This window comes from Pelodiscus sinensis, chromosome 22 (assembly GCF_052426305.1).
Source record: "Pelodiscus sinensis isolate ZL-2025 chromosome 22, ASM5242630v1, whole genome shotgun sequence".
Taxonomy (NCBI): domain Eukaryota; kingdom Metazoa; phylum Chordata; order Testudines; family Trionychidae; genus Pelodiscus; species Pelodiscus sinensis.
Genome location: NC_143073.1, coordinates 2,375,429 through 2,394,819, shown reverse-complemented (window position 1 = coordinate 2,394,819; position 19,391 = coordinate 2,375,429). Strand labels below are relative to the sequence as shown.

The 19,391-nt window shown below is 71.3% G+C and overlaps 1 protein-coding gene across 2 annotated transcripts; it reads left to right on the top strand.

Moving 5' to 3' along the window:
• The first annotated feature begins 2,334 nt into the window (after window positions 1-2,334).
• Window positions 2,335-19,145, top strand: CRTC2 (CREB regulated transcription coactivator 2). Of its 2 annotated transcripts, none has more exons than XM_089772276.1 (14): window positions 2,335-2,528; window positions 9,052-9,153; window positions 9,347-9,465; window positions 9,599-9,658; window positions 10,893-10,961; window positions 12,784-12,887; window positions 13,259-13,288; window positions 13,592-13,674; window positions 13,887-13,936; window positions 14,142-14,386; window positions 14,878-15,269; window positions 16,853-17,053; window positions 17,371-17,581; window positions 18,175-19,145. In XM_089772276.1, the coding sequence occupies exons 1-14, from the start codon at window positions 2,391-2,393 to the stop codon at window positions 18,378-18,380; spliced, it is 2,010 nt and encodes a 669-aa protein (XP_089628402.1). In that variant the 5' UTR covers window positions 2,335-2,390; the 3' UTR covers window positions 18,381-19,145. The 2 variants fall into 2 exon arrangements, with proteins under 2 accessions (XP_089628402.1, XP_089628401.1); XM_089772275.1 differs by having other exon boundaries at window positions 2,337-2,555.
• Window positions 19,146-19,391: the final 246 nt, after the last annotated feature.

Genomic DNA, 19,391 nt, shown 5'->3' with positions numbered 1-19,391 from the left:
CTCCGCATGGAGCTAGCTGCACGGCTGGCTTTTGGGGCGGAACGAGCCCCGCTCCCGGCCTGCTGGATGCTCTCGCCCATCGGGCTTCGCTGCTAACCTGGCTTGCCCGCCTAGGTTGCCAGGGCCCCTGCCGCTTCGGGATCCTTCCCGGGAAATCAGAGCTTGGCTTGAGGTTAATCAGGTCACAGGCGGGTTGGAGAGGCTCCGGGCGCTTGTCAGATGCTCTCCGGCATAAGTGCTGGGGGTCTAATGCGCCCAGGGCCCCCAGCCCAACCTGGGGCAGGTCACTGCAGCTTGGGATGGGGGGTTCCGCTATTTGCTGCCTCGCAGGGTCTGTGAGCTTTGCCCAGCGTCTGTCGGGCGCTTTGCTGGGGTTAGGGCCAAGGCCGCGCTGTGTGACCCGGGGGGGCGGGGGGGATGTCCAAGCTGGGGAATCGATGTGCCTGCCCTGCCTTGGCCGGTCTGTCCGACCGACGCTGTTCTCCGTGCCTGACGGCTCTGTAAGTCACTTGACTGGACGCCTTCATGTGGTTCTCGCCGCCTCTTTTCCTTTTCCGGCCGGGCGGAAGTTTGCACTGGCCTGGGGGGGCCTGGAAATTCCTTTTGCAATTTAAAACAAAATAATGCGGGGGGGAAGGGGAATGTCTGCCGTGTGATGTTTGCACGAGAGGAAGCACATGCACTTTGCACTGGGAATGGCAGCTGCAGGAGTCTGAGAATTCATTCCACGGCGGCGAAAGCTCTGTCTCTTGCACAGGTTTATCCTGGCCTGGGCATTGGTGCCAAGGGCCCCGGGCGGTGTTCCCTTTCTCTGTGCAAAGGACAGTCAGGGGCCACATTCACTAGTGCCCCGTGCAGCGTTGTTTTTCTTTGTACGAGGGAATGGTGCAGATGATACTAAGCCGCTCATGAGTGTTAAATCCAAAGCAGACTGAAGAGCTTCAAACTAGGTGACTGGGCAACAACACGGCCAATGAATTTGAATGTTGACAAATGCAAAGTAATGCCCATTGGCAAACACGATCCCAACTTCACAGACAGAATCAGAGGGACTAGTTGAGCTATAACCACCCAAAAGAGAGATCCTGGAGTCACGGCGGAGTCCTCTGAACACATCCCCTCGTGCGCAGCAGTATTCCCTTTGCCTGCACTCAGCAGTGGTGCAAAGGGCAGCCCGGGGCCAGGTTCACTAGTGCCCCGTGCAGTATTCCCTTTGCCTGCACTCAGCAGTGGTGCAAAGGGCAGCCTGGGGCCAGGTTCACTAGTGCCCCGTGCAGTATTCCCTTTGCCTGCACTCAGCAGTGGTGCAAAGGGCAGCCCGGGGCCAGGTTCACTAGTGCCCCGTGCAGTATTCCCTTTGCCTGCGCTCAGCAGTGGTGCAAAGGGCAGCCCGGGGCCAGGTTCACTAGTGCCCCGTGCAGTATTCCCTTTGCCTGCACTCAGCAGTGGTGCAAAGGGCAGCCCGGGGCCAGGTTCACTAGTGCCCCGTGCAGTATTCCCTTTGCCTGCACTCAGCAGTGGTGCAAAGGGCAGCCCGGGGCCAGGTTCACTAGTGCCCCGTGCAGTATTCCCTTTGCCTGCACTCAGCAGTGGTGCAAAGGGCAGCCCGGGGCCAGGTTCACTAGTGCCCCGTGCAGTATTCCCTTTGCCTGCGCTCAGCAGTGGTGCAAAGGGCAGCCCGGGGCCAGGTTCACTAGTGCCCCGTGCAGTATTCCCTTTGCCTGCACTCAGCAGTGGTGCAAAGGGCAGCCCGGGGCCAGGTTCACTAGTGCCCCGTGCAGTATTCCCTTTCCGTGCACTCAGCAGTGGTGCAAAGGGCAGCCCGGGGCCAGGTTCACTAGTGCCCCGTGCAGTATTCCCTTTCCCTGCACTCGGCAGTGGTGCAAAGGGCAGCCCGGGGCCAGGTTCACTAGTGCCCTGTGCAGTATTCCCTTTGCCTGCACTCAGCAGTGGTGCAAAGGGCAGCCCGGGGCCCCGCTGCGAGCTCCAGCCGTTGTGTAACAACCAAAGCAGGAGCCTCCGGCGCCCGCCTCCCGCCCCGCTCCTGAGTGGCCGTAGCGGGCCCGGCCGTGCAGGTTCAGGACGGACCCGTGGGGCATGAGGGCGAGGGAGCGCGGTGCACGACGGGAGCTGCAGTCTTCGAGCCCCTCGCCAGCCGCGAAGGAGCGCGTGCTTCCGCCCCGCGCAAGACTACGCCTCCCAGCAGCCCCGGCGGCGGCGCGCTCGGCACTCTGGGAGCTGTAGTGCGCTTCCGCCGGCCGCCCGCTAGGGGCGCGCGGCGGGCGAGGTGGTAAATAAACTACGCGTCCCGCCCTGCCCCGCGCCGCCGTGTTGTTCGGCGGAGGCCTGTGGCCTGCGAGGCGGCGGCAGGCGCTGCCTGGGCAGGGAAGATGGCGGCGTCGGGCTCCGGGGCCGGGCCCGGGCCGGGCTCCTCGGCCGCCGCCGGCGCCTCCAACCCGCGCAAGTTCAGCGAGAAGATCGCGCTGCAGAAGCAGCGGCAGGCGGAGGAGACGGCGGCCTTCGAGGAGGTGATGATGGAGATCGGCTCCACGCGGGTGAGCGCCGGGCGGGGCCACGGGCGGGGGCCGGGCTGTACCATGGGGGCTGGCGGGGGGTCGGGGGCTGGTGGCGGGGGCGGGCTGTACCATGGGGGCCGGCGGGGAGGGGGCCGGGCTGTACCATGGGGGCTGGTGGGGAGGGGGCCGGGCTGTACCGTGGGGAGGGGGCCGGGCTGTACCATGGGGGCCGGCGGGGAGGGGGCCGGGCTGTACCATGGGGGCTGGCGGGGAGGGGGCCGGGCTGTACCGTGGGGAGGGGGCCGGGCTGTACCATGGGGGCTGGTGGGGAGGGGGCCGGGCTGTACCATGGGGGCTGGCGGGGGGTCGGGGGCTGGTGGGGGGGCCGGGCTGTACCATGGGGGCTGGTGGGGAGGGGGCCGGGCTGTACCATGGGGGCTGGCGGGGGGTCGGGGGCTGGTGGCGGGGCCGGGCTGTACCATGGGGGCTGGTGGGGAGGGGGCCGGGCTGTACCATGGGGGCTGGCGGGGGGTCGGGGGCTGGTGGCGGGGGCGGGCTGTACCATGGGGGCTGGTGGGGAGGGGGCCGGGCTGTACCGTGGGGAGGGGGCCGGGCTGTACCGTGGGGAGGGGGCCGGGCTGTACCATGGGGGCTGGTGGAGAGGGGGCCGGGCTGTACCATGGGGGCTGGCGGGGGGTCGGGGGCTGGTGGCGGGGCCGGGCTGTACCATGGGGGCTGGTGGGGAGGGGGCCGGGCTGTACCATGGGGGCTGGCGGGGGGTCGGGGGCTGGTGGCGGGGCCGGGCTGTACCATGGGGGCTAGTGGGGAGGGGGCCGGGCTGTACCATGGGGGCTGGCGGGGGGTCGGGGGCTGGTGGCGGGGCCGGGCTGTACCATGGGGGCTAGTGGGGAGGGGGCCGGGCTGTACCGTGGGGAGGGGGCCGGGCTGTACCATGGGGGCTGGTGGAGAGGGGGCCGGGCTGTACCATGGGGGCTGGCGGGGAGGGGGCCGGGCTGTACCATGGGGGCTGGCCGGGGGTCGGGGTCTGTGCTGCGGGGGGCGGGTTGTAGCATGGAGGCTGGGCTGTACCATAGGGTATGGGGGGAGGTCGGGGGGGGCCGGGCTGTACCATGGGGGCTGGGGGGGGGGGGGCAGCTGGGGGGGCGGCGCTGGGCTCGGGGTGGGGGGGGCTCTCTCTCTGCAGGGCGGAGGGCGGGGGAGGGGGGGGGCGTGTCCCTGGGGGTGGTGGGGGGGCCTGGCGGGACTCTCGGGGGTGGGGCGGGGGTGTGTCCCTGGGGGTGGTGCTGGGGGGCCTGGCGGGACTCTCGGGGGGTGGGGCGGGGGTGTGTCCCGAGGGGAGCCTGGCTGGACTCTCGGGGGCCGGGGGGGGGGGCGTGTGGGTCCCTGGCGAGGCTGGGGGGGGGGCTGGTTGCTGCGTGGGCCCGGCAGGGGGCTGGGGCCGGGGCCTGTGGCCGCCACTGGCCCGCTCAGCTGGGAACGTGGATCGTGGGAACCGCCTGGACTGCGCTGTCCTGGGGCCGCCCGCGGGGGAGAGGCCTTCTCCTTCGCTGACCTCCCCGGCTCTCGGCCACGAACACGGGAGGCCGAATCCAGCAAACCTGCCCCCCCAGCGGGCCCTGGGAGAGCGGTGGCAGCGGTGGCCCCAGGCGTTAGGGCAAAGACTGAGACCGCAGCAACAGGGAGCTGCTCGCCTGGCCCATGGCGCCCTGGGATCCGGGAGGGCCCCCCCCCATCGGTGCTTCGTCCAAAGCTTTCAGGAAGGGTCCCAGGGGGCTAAGGAGAGGGCCAGGCGGGGAGCCCTCGGTGAGTGGTTCTGGGGGCCGGCGGGGGCTGTGCTGTGTTTCCCCCGCCCCCTCCCTGCGTAGGAGTCCGCATGTGCCCGCAGCGAAGGGGACGGGTTGTTCTCCACGCAGCCCCTGGAATCGGTGGGGGTTGTGTGAACCTTGCCCAGACTGGGAGAATCCGTCCGCTCCTTGGACGTGAGATTCCCTTCCCAGAAGAGCTGCCGATGGCGGATCGAGGGGGGGCAGGTGCGTGGGGGAGGGTTTGAGATCCAAGGGCTGAGGGATCCGGGTGGCAGGCCCTGCGGACTGGTCGTATGGTAGAGAAGGGACAGAGGCCGGCAGTGCGGTTGCGAGATTGAACAGGCTCCTGGGCTTGAGTGAGGAGATCGGCCCTGGAAGAGGAGTCTCTGGGGACTGGGGAGGTCTGGGCTAGGGGCTTGCAGCCCCCCGTGGCAGCAGGGCCTCAGCACACGCCAGCTGGTGATAGACAGGCGTTGCCTGGGGTGCCCTCTGTCCCCGGGTCACTGCTCCGAGGCCGGACAGAAAGCCGTTCCCGAGCGTGTCCCTCGGTGTGCTGAGCCAGGGCTCTCTGACGGGCGTGCAGGTGAGAATTAACGGGTGAGCTGTCTGGGCTGGGAGCCGGCCCTCTCGTCCTGGCCCAGGGCTCCTGGGCGGTGTTTGCACAGCAAACAGCTGGTTAATGTACAGCAGAGCTGGGGGCTGCCGGCCGAGCCACCCTCTTCGCGGCGCGGGCCCTGCGGGGCTGCCCGGTGATCCCTGCAGCCGGCTGGCCAGGAGCCGTGTGAGAGCCCCGGGGTGCCAGTGGCTCTGGTGCCGCGTTGAGCGCCCCCGTCCTGCGTCTGCTTGAGAGCTGGGCCGCCTGGGCCACGGGAGCTAGAGGGGCTGGCGTGGAGCATGTGCTGGGTGCCCGTCTCGGGCTCGGCTTGTCGGGAGCCTCTTCGCAGCCCTGCCAGACTGGCTCCGGGCTGTGCTCGGGCAGGGTGTTCCTGGGGGGCTCGGAGCCGGGCACGCTGTGGAGTGGCAGCTCCCCTCCCCCCGCGGGTCTGAGGGCAGTTCTGTCCCCACGGCCTCAGTGCTGGGGCTGCCGGCCAGGCCCTGGCTGGAAGCTGGCTCCTGTCAGGAGTTGTCCCACGTGTTGGCTAGTGTGGGCCATTCCCCAGGCAGCCGCTGTCTGAGGCCGGGCGCCCTGCGTGGCCCTTCGGCTTTGCGGCTGCTTTATTCCAAGCTAGCGGGTGCTGGAGCCCTGCTCGGGGTCTGCAGCTGGCCGCCAGGGGCCTCCGTCTGCGCGCACGTGGGGGGGGGCACTCGCTGTGCCGGAGCTGTTGGCGGAAGGAGCAGTCTCTAGCCAGGCCAGACGCTGGCCCTGCCCCGAGCCAGGGACTGGCACTCAGACGCCGGTGGGGGTGGGGGGGTGGACCGGCTGCGGGGGGCAGGGAGGAATTCTGCCCTCCCGCTCTGAGCCGGGGGGCAGCCTCCCTGGGATTCCGAAGGGGGCTGTCTGCTGGGTGGGGTCTGCCTCTCCCGCTGGGGCAGTGGAGCTGAAACCCCAGGGAGGCTCCGAGCCCTAATCCTGGAGCGCGGCAGAGACAGCTGGTGCCTACGTCTCCCCTTTCCCAGGCTCTGGATGTTGCCGGTTTTAAGCTGAGGAATTTACAAGGGGGCTTTGTAGCCGCAGGGGTGTCTGAGCTGCTCTGCGCTGCCCACACTCGGGGGCTCCCCAGCAAACTGGCCCGGGGGGCCTCTTCCCTGGCGGCTCTTCTGGCTGAGCGACGGCTGTTGGACCCCTGGGAGAACAGGCCGGGGGGGGGCTGGTGGCTGGTTCTGCAGCAGAACCCGGAACCCTGGTGCTGGTGGAGATGGATTTTCACTGATGCCTGCAAGGGGGGGGTCCTGGCTTTCTACATGTGCTGCCCCATCGTAGGGCCCTCTTGGCGGGCACAGGAAGGGCGAGGCGGTCGGTCTGCCCTGGCCGGTGTGCCCCGGTCCCGCAGGATGGCCGAGCAGGCAGCGGGATGGGCACCGTGCCCGGGGTTGGAGCTTCCCGGCCAGCGTGCTCCTGCTCTGGGCTGAGCCCCGCCTGCTCTGCTCCTCTGCCCCCACCCGAGGGAGGCTGGTGCCCTGACCCCAAGGCCGGGAGAGGGATGCTGGGATCCTGATGGCAGGGGCTGGCCTGTCGTGGGAACCCGCGTGGCCCTGCCCTGGTGGTGGCTGAGCCCCGGCGCTTGGGCCATGGGTCTGTGGAGACGCTCTTAAAATATCCCAGTGTGCTCCCAGGGCGGTGGCGGGGCCCGGTCCCACGCCGGCCTGCGGCCCCTTGGGGCGGTGCCAGGGGCTGGTCAAGGAGCCGCAGTGGAGATGTGCCAGCCGGAGCCTGCCCGCTGGAGACGGAAGCTTTTTCTCAAGGCTACACGGATTCCCTGCCCCCCACCTCCCCCCCGCCAGGGCCTGACTCCTGCTGCTCCCCCTGCCAGCTCCCCTGCCCCCCGGGCCTGGCCTGCAATTCCTGGGGCTTTGCTGTGCAGGCCCCGTGCAGAGCCCGCGGTTCCCCAGAGCTGCTCGCACTGAGCCCCGGAGCTGGCCAGTCTCTGCTGGGCTCCCGTGGGCGCGGTGGGGCTGCCCCTCCCCACGCTTGGTTTGGTTCCCGCTGTCGCACTGGGGCGGCTCCGGGCCCGGCTCGGTTATTTCTCAGGCCCAGGGGCTGCCCTGCTCTGCGCCAAGGCTGCTGCCTCAGTCTCCCCTTTTCCCGGCTGCTCTGGGTGCCCCGGCGTCCCAGCTCCAAGCCATTCCCACTGCCCCGGCTGTTCCTGCCTGGCCCGTGTCCCTGCAGCTCCTGGCTCGGCCAGAGGGGGCGCTCTGGCCACGTCCCACCAGGGGCCCGGCCTGGCCCAGGGCCCGCCTGCGTGTCCCTTCCTGCTGCTGGCTTGTTCCCGCTGGGTGGCGGCTGGCTCGGAGCGCCCCGCCGTCCTGCCTCCTGAGCTGGGCACGGACGCTGGGGCCTCTGGGTGCTGGCAGGCGCTCGAGGGCTGGGGAGGCCCCAGCGTCCAGGCCTGCGAGCCAGCGGGGGCTGTGGGCCACCTGGGGCCTCAGTCCTCAGTGCCTCTGCCTGGCCGTCCATTGCCAGCCTGCTGCGGCCCCTCCCGCCAACGGCAGCAGGGACGTAGGAACTTCCTCTGGGCTTCCCCTCCGCCGGGGCTCTCGCCAGCCTGTGGTTTGGCAGCGGCGGGTTCTCCTGCCAGACTTCCCCTCCTTTGCCAGCCCGCGCCGGGCGGGGGAGCCCCGGGACGTGCTGGGAACTGTCCAGCCTGGCCCTGCGGGCAGCACGGGGGTCTCTGAGCAAGTGGAGATCTGGCCCGGCGTCGGGAGGGGCGTGTGGCACCCCGGCACCGCGGGGCCAGAGACCCTGGCTGCAGCCGCCTCGGCGCTCCCCCGCGTCTGGCCTGGAGTTCTGCCCCCCAGGCAGCGGGTGTTTGGGGGGTCGCGCCGTGCCTGTGCCGTGGGCGCTCGGCCAGGTGCCAGCCTGCGTGGCGGGCGAGGGCGTGTCCGGCCCCGGCGCGAGTCCAGACCTCTGCCCAGCCTCGGTCTGCCACTGCCCAGGCGGAGCGCTGGAGGCCTGGTGCTCTGTCGGGGGGCCCGCAGAGCGGGGGGCGCCTTCCAGCCTGCTCTGCCCCGTACGGCCCCGGGGCTGGGAGATCCCTTCGGGCCCCTTCCCAGGCGGCTTTGCACTGGGCTGTCGCATGGGGCGCTGCGACCAGGCCGGGCCTTGGACTCAGTTTCCCTGCTACTGAGCTCAGGGTCGGGCCTGGGGCCCTGGCCAGTCAGCGACACGTTAGCGACCGCCAGTCGCTGGTTGCAGGGATGGTCCCCCCCCCCCGGCTCAGGCAGCATCCTGCCTCTGACCTTGGCTGTGGCTGCGCCCGCTCCCCTGCCCTCCATCATGCTGAGTTGGGGTAGGGGCCCGGCGCCTCCCCTTTCCTGCAGCCGTCTGGCTCTGGCGGGGCTGGGATCAGGGCGGCGCGAGCCCGCGCTCAGCGAGACGTGAGATCGGCCGGACCGGGCCAGAGCCCTGCTCCGTCCTGCCCGTGACCAGTGCCAGGCACTTCAGGGCCGTGAGCCCACCGGGGCCTGCTCCAGGGAGCCCTGTCGGACGGAGCCCTGGCACTCGGGCAGGGCGCCCGGCGTGTGAGCCTACCGGGGCCTGCTCCAGGGAGCCCTGTCGGACGGAGCCCTGGCACTCGGGCAGGGCGCCCGGCGTGTGAGCCCACCGGGGCCTGCTCCAGGGAGCCCTGTCGGACGGAGCCCTGGCACTCGGCAGGGCGCCCGGCGTGTGAGCCTACCGGGGCCGTGGGGGGGGTTCAGGCTCTGGAGCAGGGGCGGGGAAGCTCAGGGCCAGATGTGGCCCCTGTGGCTCAGGGTGCCTCAGCATTGGGGAGCCTGCGCTGGCCCCCAGGATCTCCTAGGCTGGGCCCCCAGGCTCTGGTGCGGGAGGGGAACGTGGGGAGAGTCTGTCGCCGCGGCAGTGAGGGGGGCTTGGTCCAGAGATGCCCCCCCGCTGCAGAGCCAGTTGGCTGCCAGGCAGGCGGTACACAGAGGGGGGCTGCTGGACCCAGCCTGCCCTGGGGCTAGAAGAGGGCAGGGGGCCCGGCCCTGCCCGGAGGGGGTGGTGCTGTGTTCCAGTGGGCTCTGACGCTGCCTCCTTCCCTCTGGTCCAGTTGCAGGCGCAGAAGCTGCGGCTGGCTCACAGCCGGGGCCCCTACTACAGCGGCTCACTGCCCAACGTCAACCAGATCGGGAGCGGCGTCTCCGAGTTCCAGGTACGCGGGCGCCACGGGAAGCTCTGGACACCCCCAGCAGAGCCGGGGCGCGGAGCCGGAGGGGAAGGCGGGTTCTCCGCCATCCCCCCTCCCCCAGGACGCCATGGGCGCTCTGCGTGGCTTCGCCGTCTCCCCCGGCGGGTGGGGGGCTGGCCCCCGGCTCATGGGAGTGTCGCCCCTTGTGTCTCCGCAGGGTCCCCTGCATTCGCCTCTGGACTCGGCGCGCAGCACCCGGCACCACGGGCTGGTGGAGCGAGTGCAGCGCGACCCCCGGCGGATGATGTCCCCGCTGCGCCGCTATGTGCGCCAGATATCCTTCGCCGCGGCCGGGGGGGCGGGGAGGCTGGGGGGGCGTTGCTCACCGGGGCCCTGCCACCGCCCCTCCGGGCAGCTCCAACGCTGCTTCCTCCGAGGCACTCGGCTTGGTCCTTAACTCTGCTCACATCGACAGCTCTCCCTACAGCCCGGCCTACCTGTCGCCGCCTCCCGAGCCCGGCTGGAGAAGGTAACGGCCGGTCGGGGGCTGCCGGGTCTCTACCCCCCCCCCCCCCCCCCCCGCAGGGTCCTTGGCTCTGGGGCCAGCTCCGGGGGCGCGGCTGGGGAAATCCCTCAGCAGGGCTGCCGAAGGGGGTGGGTGCCGGTTGCGGGTGCCCAAGGCCCGGGCCCGTGCGGCTGAGATGCTGCAGCTGATGTTGCTGCTGGCTCCAGTGTGGTAAGATCAGGGGTGTCTGGCCACGACCCTGGACCCAGCGAGCCCGTCGGCTCCCCTGGGGCTGGGCGCTCGGAGCACCAAGGGCCGGCCGGAGCCAGGCTCAGACAGCTCGGGCTGCTCTCCGGCTGGGTGGAGCCTGCGTCTGCCAGGGCCTTGGCCGGCTGAGGCTGGGGGCGCGCAGGGAGCAGGCCTCGGGGGCCGCTGTGCTTGGACTGTTGGCGGGCGGAGGCCTGTGGGCCCCGCGCTGGGCTGCCAGAGCCGTGCCTGGGCCGAGAGGCAGCAGGAGCCCCGGAGACGAGGGCCGGGCAGCGCCCCCAGAGCCGCACTGAGGGTCGTTGGAGCCATGACGTGAAGGGAAAGCCCCTGGGCCCCCCCCGACATTGTCCTGCTGGCAGCCCATGCTCGCCGTGCGTGGAGCGGATCCCACCCCGGGCCCCCTGGCCCCAGGGGCCTGGCTGCACCCAAGGGAGCTGCGTTGGTCCCCTGAGTGAGGGCCCAAGGGTGCTAGGCAGGAATCTCTGGCCCAGGGGAGTTAGGCGCTGAGCCCCAGGCAGCGTGCCCAGCTCCCTTTGCCCCCTCCCATCGACTCGTGCAAGCCGGGGCCTCGCAGGTGCTGGCTGGGGGTGCAGTGGCCGGAGGTGCTGCCCCTCGTGTCCCTGGCTCTGGGTCACCCCTCGCTGCACGGCCCGCGCCAGCTCCCCCCTGCGGCGCCTCCCTCAGCCCCTGCCCCCTCCAGACCTCGGCGGCATCCTGGGGTGGGGCAGCTCGCTCGGGCTCTGTCCCCGTTTCACCTGGGTCCCCCGGCAGCCCGGCCTGGCGGTCACAGGCTCTGCTGGGGCAGCCCGGCCTGAGGGTCACAGGCTCTGCTGGGGCAGCCGGGGATCCCAGCTCAAGGGCGGCGTCCTGGGAGGGGCTGCCTGGCTGGGGCGTGCCCCTTAGCTCAGTGGGGCCACGGCCTCAGTCCCAGTTCCGGGCAGCCCGGCCCAGCCCCCCGTCCGGCCCAGTAACCGGCTGTTTCTCCTTCCAGGAACGTGGCCTGGGGGAACTTTCCCATGGAGAAGGGCCACTTGTTCCGGCTGCCCTCCGCGCTCAACAGGTGACTTGCCCTGGGCTCCGTGCCCAGCGGCTCCTGGGTGGGGGGCTTGTGAACAGCCCCCCAGGGCTCTGCTGGATCCGTGCCCCCGGCAGCCCCGCCCCCGCCCCGGCAGCTATGAACAGGCGTTCGTGTCCCTCGTCTTCCTGCCCCTTGGGGCCCGGGCGCTAGCCCCTGGGGCAGCTTGGCCCGCTCAGTGCCCCCCAGCTGGGGCCCTTCTGCCAGCCCGGAGCCTGGGGAGCCAGCGCCTCTTGGCTTAGGAGCAACAGACCCGGAGGCGCCCTGGGGGCAGGGACACCAGGAGAGCTGGGCCCCGAGGAGAGGGAGGTCCCCTGCAGGCCAGGGTGCTGCCCGGCTGGCCGGTTCCTGGCTCTGGGGCTCTCCACGCTGCGCAGCTGCGAATGCACCTGGAGCGCTACCAGGACCCGCGGCGGCGCATGCGCCCGGCTGAGCTCCCTGAAGGGCTGGGGCCGAGGCCCCGCGCCCCTGCGCTCCGGCTGCCCTTCCTCTGCGTGCAGCAGGCTGGCCTTGGGCAGCCGCCTCCTGCCACCGGCCTCGGGTGCCCCAGGGCCTGCGGGGGAGTCAGCGGCCTCTGGCCAGAGGGGGAGTTGGGCATAGGCAGCTCGCCCTGCCCTGCCACTGGGCGGGTCGGCCCTGTGCCCCCCCCATTGTCAGTGGGTCGGCCCTGTGCCCCCCCCATTGACAGTGGGTCGGCCCTGTGCCCCCCCCCCATTGACAGTGGGTCGGCCCTGTCTCCCCCCCCCATTGACAGTGGGTCTCCCCCCCCCCCATTGACAGTGGGTCGGCCCTGTCTCCCCCCCCATTGACAGTGGGTCGGCCCTGTCTCCCCCCCCATTGACAGTGGGTCGGCCCTGTGCCCCCCCCCCCCCCATTGACAGTGGGCCCCCCCCCCCCCCTCGGCTGTTCAATCTTCCATCTCACCGCACTGGCTCCAGGCTGACCTGTGCCCCCCCCCCTTCCCCCCGGCTGCTCCAGGCTGATCTGCCCTTGGCTGGTGCGGCCTTGTTGTCCCCCCAGCATAGTGCAGCACACCCCACCCCATCCCTCTGGCCTGGCCTGCGCCTGCCTGGGGCTCTGCTGGTACCCGGGCTGGTTAAGATGGGGGGGGAGGGGGGCAGGAGTCCTTTGTGGGGTTAGCTCAGGCCCCGGGGGGGAGGGGGGCGTGTCCCTTTTGTGCTCCCCGGGGCTCAGCGCTGACCCTCGCGCCCTGTGGGTTTCGTTACCAGGGGCTGGGCCCTTGGGGGTGGGGGGCCGACTTCCTGCCGCTGAGCACAAGCCTGGGCGGGGTCCCAGAGGTGGTTAGCTGTGCCCCAGCCCAGAGATGGCGGCGCTGGGCCTAGGCCGGGAGCGAAGCAGCGTCGGGCTCCCTGAGGCCCGGGAGACGCGCCCTGCACCCCTAAGGAGTCGGCAGAGGGGGCAGGAAACGCTTGGGCTGTGCCGCCTGACACGGGAACGGCTAGAAATGGGCAGCGCGCCCCCCCCCCCCTCCTCCCGACACAACACTGCAGGTTCCTTTCGAGCTTAGCTGGGCCGGAGCAGCTGGGGGCGGGGGGGTCCCAGGGCTGTTGATGGGGTTTCTGGTGTGATTCGCTGAGCACAGCTCTCCCCCCTGCCCCCACCCCGAGCAGTCCCAGCCCAGGTCTCCCCCCTCGGGGACTTGCATGCAGTCGGAGCCGCGGGGGGTCCGGCGAGAGCCGGCGCTGCTTTGGGGAGGGGTGTGTGGAACCCGCAGCCGGGGGAGGAGGGTCCTGCCCTGTCTCGGCCCGGCGGGGGGTCTGACTGCGCCCTTGTCTGTCCCCCTTAGAACAAATTCGGATTCGGCGCTTCACACGAGCGTGATGAACCCCAGCCCGCAGGACGCGTACTTGGGCCCCTCGCAGGGCGCCCCCCCTCCCAATCGCAGGGGCGGTGAGTACCCGGCCCTGCTTCCGTGGCGGGCATGCAGCCCGGGTCCCCGGCTGGGGCAGGCTGCCAGGGGGGCAGTGCTCTGTGCCAACCTGCTGGCAGGCTGCTACTCCCTGGCGCTAGCTCCCCGTGCCCGGAAAACTGCAGACTCCCCTCCCCCCGTCACATCTGCAGCTCTATCTCCTGGGCCTCTGCAGCTGCCCGCGTTGGCCCGGCTGTTCATCCTCCCCTCCCCTCCCCTTCGGCTCTGGCTCGCCCGTCGGGCGGCTGCCCCCGGGGCCCTGCCTCGAGGCGCCCAGCCGGTCGGGCGTGACTGGGCTTTGGCCCCGCGCAGGGCTGCCCTGCTCCCGGCTGACCCTGTCCCCCTCTTTCAGGTTTCCTGGACGGGGATGAGGACAGTAAAGGTAAATAGCCCCCCCCCTCCCCCCCCAGCATGCAGCGGCCGCTGCTCCCGGCCCATGGAAGGGGGAGGCTCTGGGGCCGGGGGAGGGGGGCTCGTACAGAGTGAAACTGCATCACGTCGCCTGGGCGCGCTGGCAGGCCAGGCCGAACTCCGTTTCCCAGTGTGCACTTGGCCAATGGAGCGTTGCATGCTGGGACTTGTAGTCTCAGGCTCATTGCCCTGTGCTAGCGCCGGGCATAGCGACCGTGTGATGCCACTTCCAGTTACCTGGGCTTTGCTCACCCCGCCCCTCTGCCCTTGCCAGTGTTCCTCTTCCAAGTGCCGCCCATCGAGGAGAACTTCCTGGACGACAACAAGCACTTACTGAAGCCCTGGGACACCAAGAAGGTGGGTGCGGGGGACCTGGGGGGGCTGCACTGCTCTGGGGGTGCCCTGGTGGGTTTCTCGGGGGGGGGGGGTTGTGCTGTTGTCCCTGTGCCCAGAGCCTGGCGGGATGGTTGGCCTCTCCCCTGCCTAGAACCCGGTGCCTGCCTGTGCTGGTGGGGGAGGGGTGGGGTAAGCGCCGGGCCCAGGCTCACCCCCTGTCTCTGATTTCCCAGCTCTCGTCGTCCTCAGCTCGGCCGCGGTCCTGCGAAGTGCCCGGGATCCAGTAAGTGCTGTGCTGGGCGCGGCTGTGGGGATCCAGGCCCCGTGGGGGGAGGGGGGCGATGTCTGTTATTTCCCTTTCCCACTGGGGACTTGGGCAAGGCCGCCGGGATGGGTCTGTGGCAGAGCCAGGCCCCGGAGTCCAGCCTCCCCGCCCGGGCGCTCGGGAGCGTCGCCTTTGCTCAGCAGCGTCTCTCTGTTTCTTTCAGCGTCTTTCCATCCCCAGCTCAGCCTGCCAACGCCCCCCTGCTGCCCAACGCGCTGAACACGGGCGGCTCCCTGCCAGACCTCACCAGCCTGCACTTCCCCTCCCCGCTGCCCACCCCCCTGGACCCCGACGAGCCCAGCTACCCCAGCCTGAGCGGTGGCAGCAGCACCGGGAACCTGGCCAGCACCATGACACATCTGGGCATCAGCAGCAGCATGGGGCTGGGGACGGGCTACGGCTCCGCAGGTGAGGCGCCAGCCGCTGCCCCAAAGAGGAGTCGCCTGGTGGCCGTGCGGGCCGGGGCTGTGGGACGCTGGCCTCCTTCCTCCGCCCAGCTCCTGGACTTCGCTGGGCTGAGCTGGGGAGAGGGCGAGCGAGTCTCGGAGCCGGGGGGGGGGCTGCTGGGGGCGGAGTGGGGACAGCCTCCCGCGAGCTCTCGACGGGGAAGGAGCGTCTGGACCACGAGCGCCCTTCCGGCATCAGGGCCAGCAGACCGGGCACCAGGAGGAGCGACGGAGAGCCCCTGAGCCGGAGGGGCCGGCCGGCTCCCCTGCCCCGCGGGAGGGCCCCGTGTGGGGCTCGCGGGCCTCCGCCCGACTCCATCGCCGGCTGTGTCTGTCTGTCTTGCCGTCTCCATCGTGTTGGTCTCCCCTCCATCCCGCCCGGGGGGCGGGGCCTCTCGCGGGCGCTGGCCTGGGTGGCTAACGCTGGTGTCTCTTCTGTTTTTGTCCCCACAGGACTTACCTCACCTATGCAGAGCTCCCTGAGTCACCCCGCCCTGCAGTCCTCGCTTAGCAACCCCAACCTGCAGGCCTCCCTGCGCCCCCAGAGCAGCGCCTCCATGCCCTCCTCCCTCAGCACCCCCTCGCTGTCCTCCTCCCTCAGCACCCCCTCGCTCCCCTCCTCCCTCAGCAGCCAGTCCATGCAGTCCTCGCCCAGCAACCCCAGCCTGCAGGCCGGCTCTAGCAGCGCCTCCTACTCCCCCCTGGTGCAGGCGTCCCTGAGCACGTCGCCCCGCCGGCGGGCCCCGCTCAGCCCCCTCACCCTCCCCATGGGCGGCGAGTCGAGAAGGCAGCACCCCAAACAGTTCTCACCAACAATGTCACCCACATTGTCCTCCATCACCCAGGTATGCATGCTCCATCGCCATGGCGCCGCCCTCCCGCCGTCCTGTGTTCGCCATCCTCATCTCGGGCGGAGCCCAGCGCTGCGCCCGCCCCTCCGGGGCTCGCGGGGGCAGGGGCGGGGAAGCTGGTTCTCCCCAGTCACGGCCGGGAGCCGAGGCCCACAGCGGCGCCGTGACCGGTCCAGGCGGCTGGCGGCAGAGCCGCCTGTCCTGAGCCCTGGCTCGGTGCTGGCCTGGGGGCCGCGATTGTCCTGGGAGCCGGGCTGAGCCGCTGGGCAGGGCGTCAGGAAGCCGCGGCTGCTCGGGGTGCAGGGGGCTCAGTGGGGCGGTGGGCAGGAGGGGGCCGGCTCGGTCTCCCCCGGCCGCGGGGGGCGCGCGGAGCTCTGGGGCCGCCCGGCAGCACCAGGCTCCACCTGTGGCTGGGCTGTGTCCTGTGGTGGGGCCGGGGTGAGGAGGGTCTCCCCCTGCACGTGGCTCCCTGCGGGGACGGGAGTGGCAGGGGCTGAGGGATCCAGGGACCTTGGAGATGGGTCCCTGCAGGGTCTGCCATGGGGCGGCTTCTCCTGACCCTTGCATGGAGGGGAGCCGGTGCGATGCCCCAGGCGGGCGCTTCCCTCCCTGGCCGTCTGCGTCTGCTGCCCAGCCACAGGCCAGAGAAATGAGACCCGGCTTGCCTGTGAGGGGTGGAGGAGGGGAATTGGCAGCGGAGCTGGGGGGGGAATGTGGCGGCGGAGTTGGTGGAAGTGGAGCTGGGCTGTGGCAGAGCCGGGTGGGGAGGTGGGTGGTGGCGGAGCTGGGGGGGGAGGGGTTTGGCAAAGTTGGGTGGGAAGGCAGGTGGTGGCAGCAGAACGGGGGGGGGGGGGGAGAGCGGGAATATGGTGGCGGGGCGGGTGGTAGTGGAGCCGGGTGGTGGCAGAACGGGGGGGGGGGGGTGAGTGGTGGTGGCGGCGGCGGTGGCGGAGCCGGAGTGGGGGAATGTGGCAGCGGAGGGGGGGAGCCGGGCAGGGGGCAGGGAGCTGGGTGGCGGTGGCGGCAGAGGAGCGGGCGGGGGGGCGGCGGAGCCGGGCGGGGGGGCGGAGGAGGGGGGTAGTGGAGCCGGGCAGGGAGCTGGGTGGCGGTGGCGGCAGAGGAGCGGGCGGGGGGGCGGCAGGGCGGGGGGTTGGCGGAGCTGGGCGGGGGGGGCGGGTGGCGGGGGGGGGGCAGGGGGGCTGGAGCCGGGCAGGGAGGTGGGCGGCGGTGGCGGCAGAGGAGCGGGCGGGGGGGCGGAGAGGGCGGGCGGGGGGGGGGGCAGAGCCGGGCGGGGGGGGCGGCGGAGCCGGGCGGGGGGGCTAGCCTGCGGAACGCTCTGCCACTGGCTCTCCCTGAGCCCAGGCTGGGAGGAGGGGCCGTGTCCCAGGGCCCGGGGGGATGGAGGGGGAAGGGCCGGGCTGCTCCCCTCCGAGGGTCCCTGAGGGGCCGGTGCTGCTGGCTCAGCGACAGGAGTTGGGGCCAGGGTTTCGCTCGGGGGGGGGAGGCAGGGCGGGGCCCTGGGCCTGCCCCCGCGGGCTGGGGGCCCGGCTGTAACCCTGGCTGCCGGGCCGTTGCAGGGCGTGCCATTGGACACCAGCAAGCTGCCAGTCGACCAGAGGCTCCCGCCGTACCCCTGCAACCAGCCCGGCCTGCTGGCGCAGTCGCAGCAGCAGCAGCACGGCGCGCCCGCGCAGCACCCCTACCTGCCGCAGTACCCGCATAGCCCTTCCCTGCAGCAGCAGCTCTGCCAGCCGCTGGGCGACTTCAGCCTGGGCAGCGTGAGTATGGATGGGGCCTGGGGGGCGGGGCCTGGGGGGCGGGGTCTGGGGGGGGGGCCCGGGGCGGGGCCTGTGCTGCCCCCCCGTCGGGGCTGGGAGCTCTGGGCGAGGTGTCCGGAGTGCCTGCCCCGAGCCAGGCTCCCTCTGGGGTGGGTGGGATGGGCCTGGGCAGGACTGACTTGCACCAGCAGGGGGCGCTGCTATGGCCCTTCCCCCTGCAGGAGGGGGCTTTCTGTGCCCCCCCCGGGCAGTTCCCCATTGGCCCAGGCGGCCTGGCGCCCGGTGCAGTCTGAGCCCCACCCCGTGTCTCCCTGCAGCTGGAGCAGTTCGGCATGGGGGAGAGCCCCCCCGGCAGCATCCCGCTCAACCACCACGGCTTCCCCGAGGGCCTGGGTGCCTTAAACTACCCCTCGGCGGAGAGCCTGGGGCTCTCGGCCAGCGGCAGCCTCCACGAGCCCCGTCTGCTGAGCCGGCACGCCCTGAGCAACTGCAGCCGCCACGGGCCCATCCCCAACATCGTGCTGACAGGTGCGTGTCCTCTGCCCCCCCCCCGGCCTGCCCCCTGCACCGGCCTCTGTCCCCTTGGCAGCGGGGGGGGCGCTCCGGGGTCCTCCAGGGCAGGGCCTGGGGGTCTTGGCCCTGCTAGTGCCCCCTGGAATGCAGTTGGGAGCCCGGACTGGGGAGGGTGTGACGGCGCCGGAGCCCCGACCCTGCCCGCGGCCGCAGCCCGACGTGACCCCGCCGGCCAGTGGAGTAGAAGGGTCACGGCCTCTCCAGGCGCGATGCCGACACCGGAGCCAGGGCAGAGCCCAGACCTCTTGGGGGAGGGGTCACAGGCCCCCGACCCCCCCGGCCTGGGCTTAGCCTGCTCTCCTCCGCTTCCCCCAGCCCAGCCCCCAGCCAGGTGGCGTCTCCCCCCCTTGTTCCCTGCCCAGGCTGGGCCGAGGTGCCTGGGCCAATCCACACGTGGGGGAGTCCGTGGGAATCCCACAGCGCAGCCAGGTGGGGGCACCGGGTCACAGAGCAGACCCCCCCACGGCAGAGGGAAACTGGCCCAGCCCCCCTGCTGGTGGGACGGGCTCTCCCCGCCCCCCTCCCCGACCGTTCCTCTCCGTCCGCAGGGGACTCCCCGCCCGGCATCTCCAAGGAGGTGGCGTCGGCGCTGGCCGGGGTGCCCGGCTTCGAGGTGGACACGTCCCTGGGCCTGGAGGAGGATCTCAAGATCGAGCCGCTCACGCTGGACGGCCTGAGCATGCTCAGCGACCCCTACGCCCTCCTGACGGACCCGGCGGTGGAGGACTCCTTCCGGACGGACCGGCTGCAGTGAGCGGCGCCGGGGAGAGCGGACTGCGAGCCTCGCAACCAAGCCGCCCAGCGCGGCCCCATCCCCCGGGGCCAGGAGCACTGAGCCTCGGCCAAGAATCACTCGCGCCGGGCCAGCGGCGACCCCGCCGGCGGCTCCGGGGGCCTGCCGCTGAAGGGCAGGCGCCGCGCCCCAGGATCTAGAGCGCCAGCCTAGATGGAGGGGTGGTGAATCCAGCGGCCCGTGCGGGAGGGAGTGGGCCCCGTGGCGAGGGGGGTGCCCAGGGCCCCCAGCCCCACATCCAGGACTCTGTGCCCCCAGCTTCCGGGCGACAGCCTGTCCTCGTGCAGGCGCTGGCGGGGCTGCGTGTGCAGCCCTGGGCCGGCCCTGTATGTTCCTCTTCTGTTAGCTAGTGGCCTGCGCCCAGCGCTCCGGGCTTGGGTCTTGTTTTTGCTAATCATACCGTTGAAAGACAAAGTGTACCCCTCCCCATTCCCCCGCCGCGCCGTGTGCACCCCGGCCCCTGCGGAGCCGTGCGCGGGGCCCCTGCTCAGGGGCGGGGCAGGACAGGCCTATGTATAAAGCACTTGTAACTTTGAATCCTTGTCTGTCATGAGCTCACGTCTTGGGCCCGGGTTGGGGGGTCCTTGGGGGAGAGCAGGCGCCATGGGGCTGAAGGAGGTGGGGGCCCCTGACCCCTGCGCTCCCCCGTGGACCCCTTGCCGTGGAGGAGAGAGCCAGAGTGATTTATTATTATTATTTTTTAAATATATTCTATGTTAATTACCAGCGTTGGTTTCATGTCTGGGGGAATGGGGGGTCTGTGGGGGGGGCAGCGGGCCTGGCGCAGGTCCTGCTCTTCCTTCCCTCTCCCTGGGGCTCCTCGCTCATCCGGGGGTGGGCAGCCTGAGCAGCTGGGGGGCCTCCGGAGGTGGTCAGGACCCCCCCACACACACACAGCTGTGGCAGGGGAGAGCACCCCCCTCCCCCCCCGGGATATCCTCACCGACCTTCCCAGAGCATCTTGTGCCAGGC

Excerpts from the sequence above, each read along its gene's own strand:
- CRTC2 (XM_089772275.1), top strand. The coding sequence starts at position 2,391 with ATGGCGGCGTCGGGCTCCGGGGCCGGGCCCGGGCCGGGCTCCTCGGCC. Across the intron at positions 12,888-13,258 it reads CCCTCCCAATCGCAGGGGCG|GTTTCCTGGACGGGGATGAG; the intron begins GTGAGTACCCGG and ends CCCCTCTTTCAG. Across the intron at positions 14,387-14,877 it reads GACGGGCTACGGCTCCGCAG|GACTTACCTCACCTATGCAG; the intron begins GTGAGGCGCCAG and ends TTGTCCCCACAG.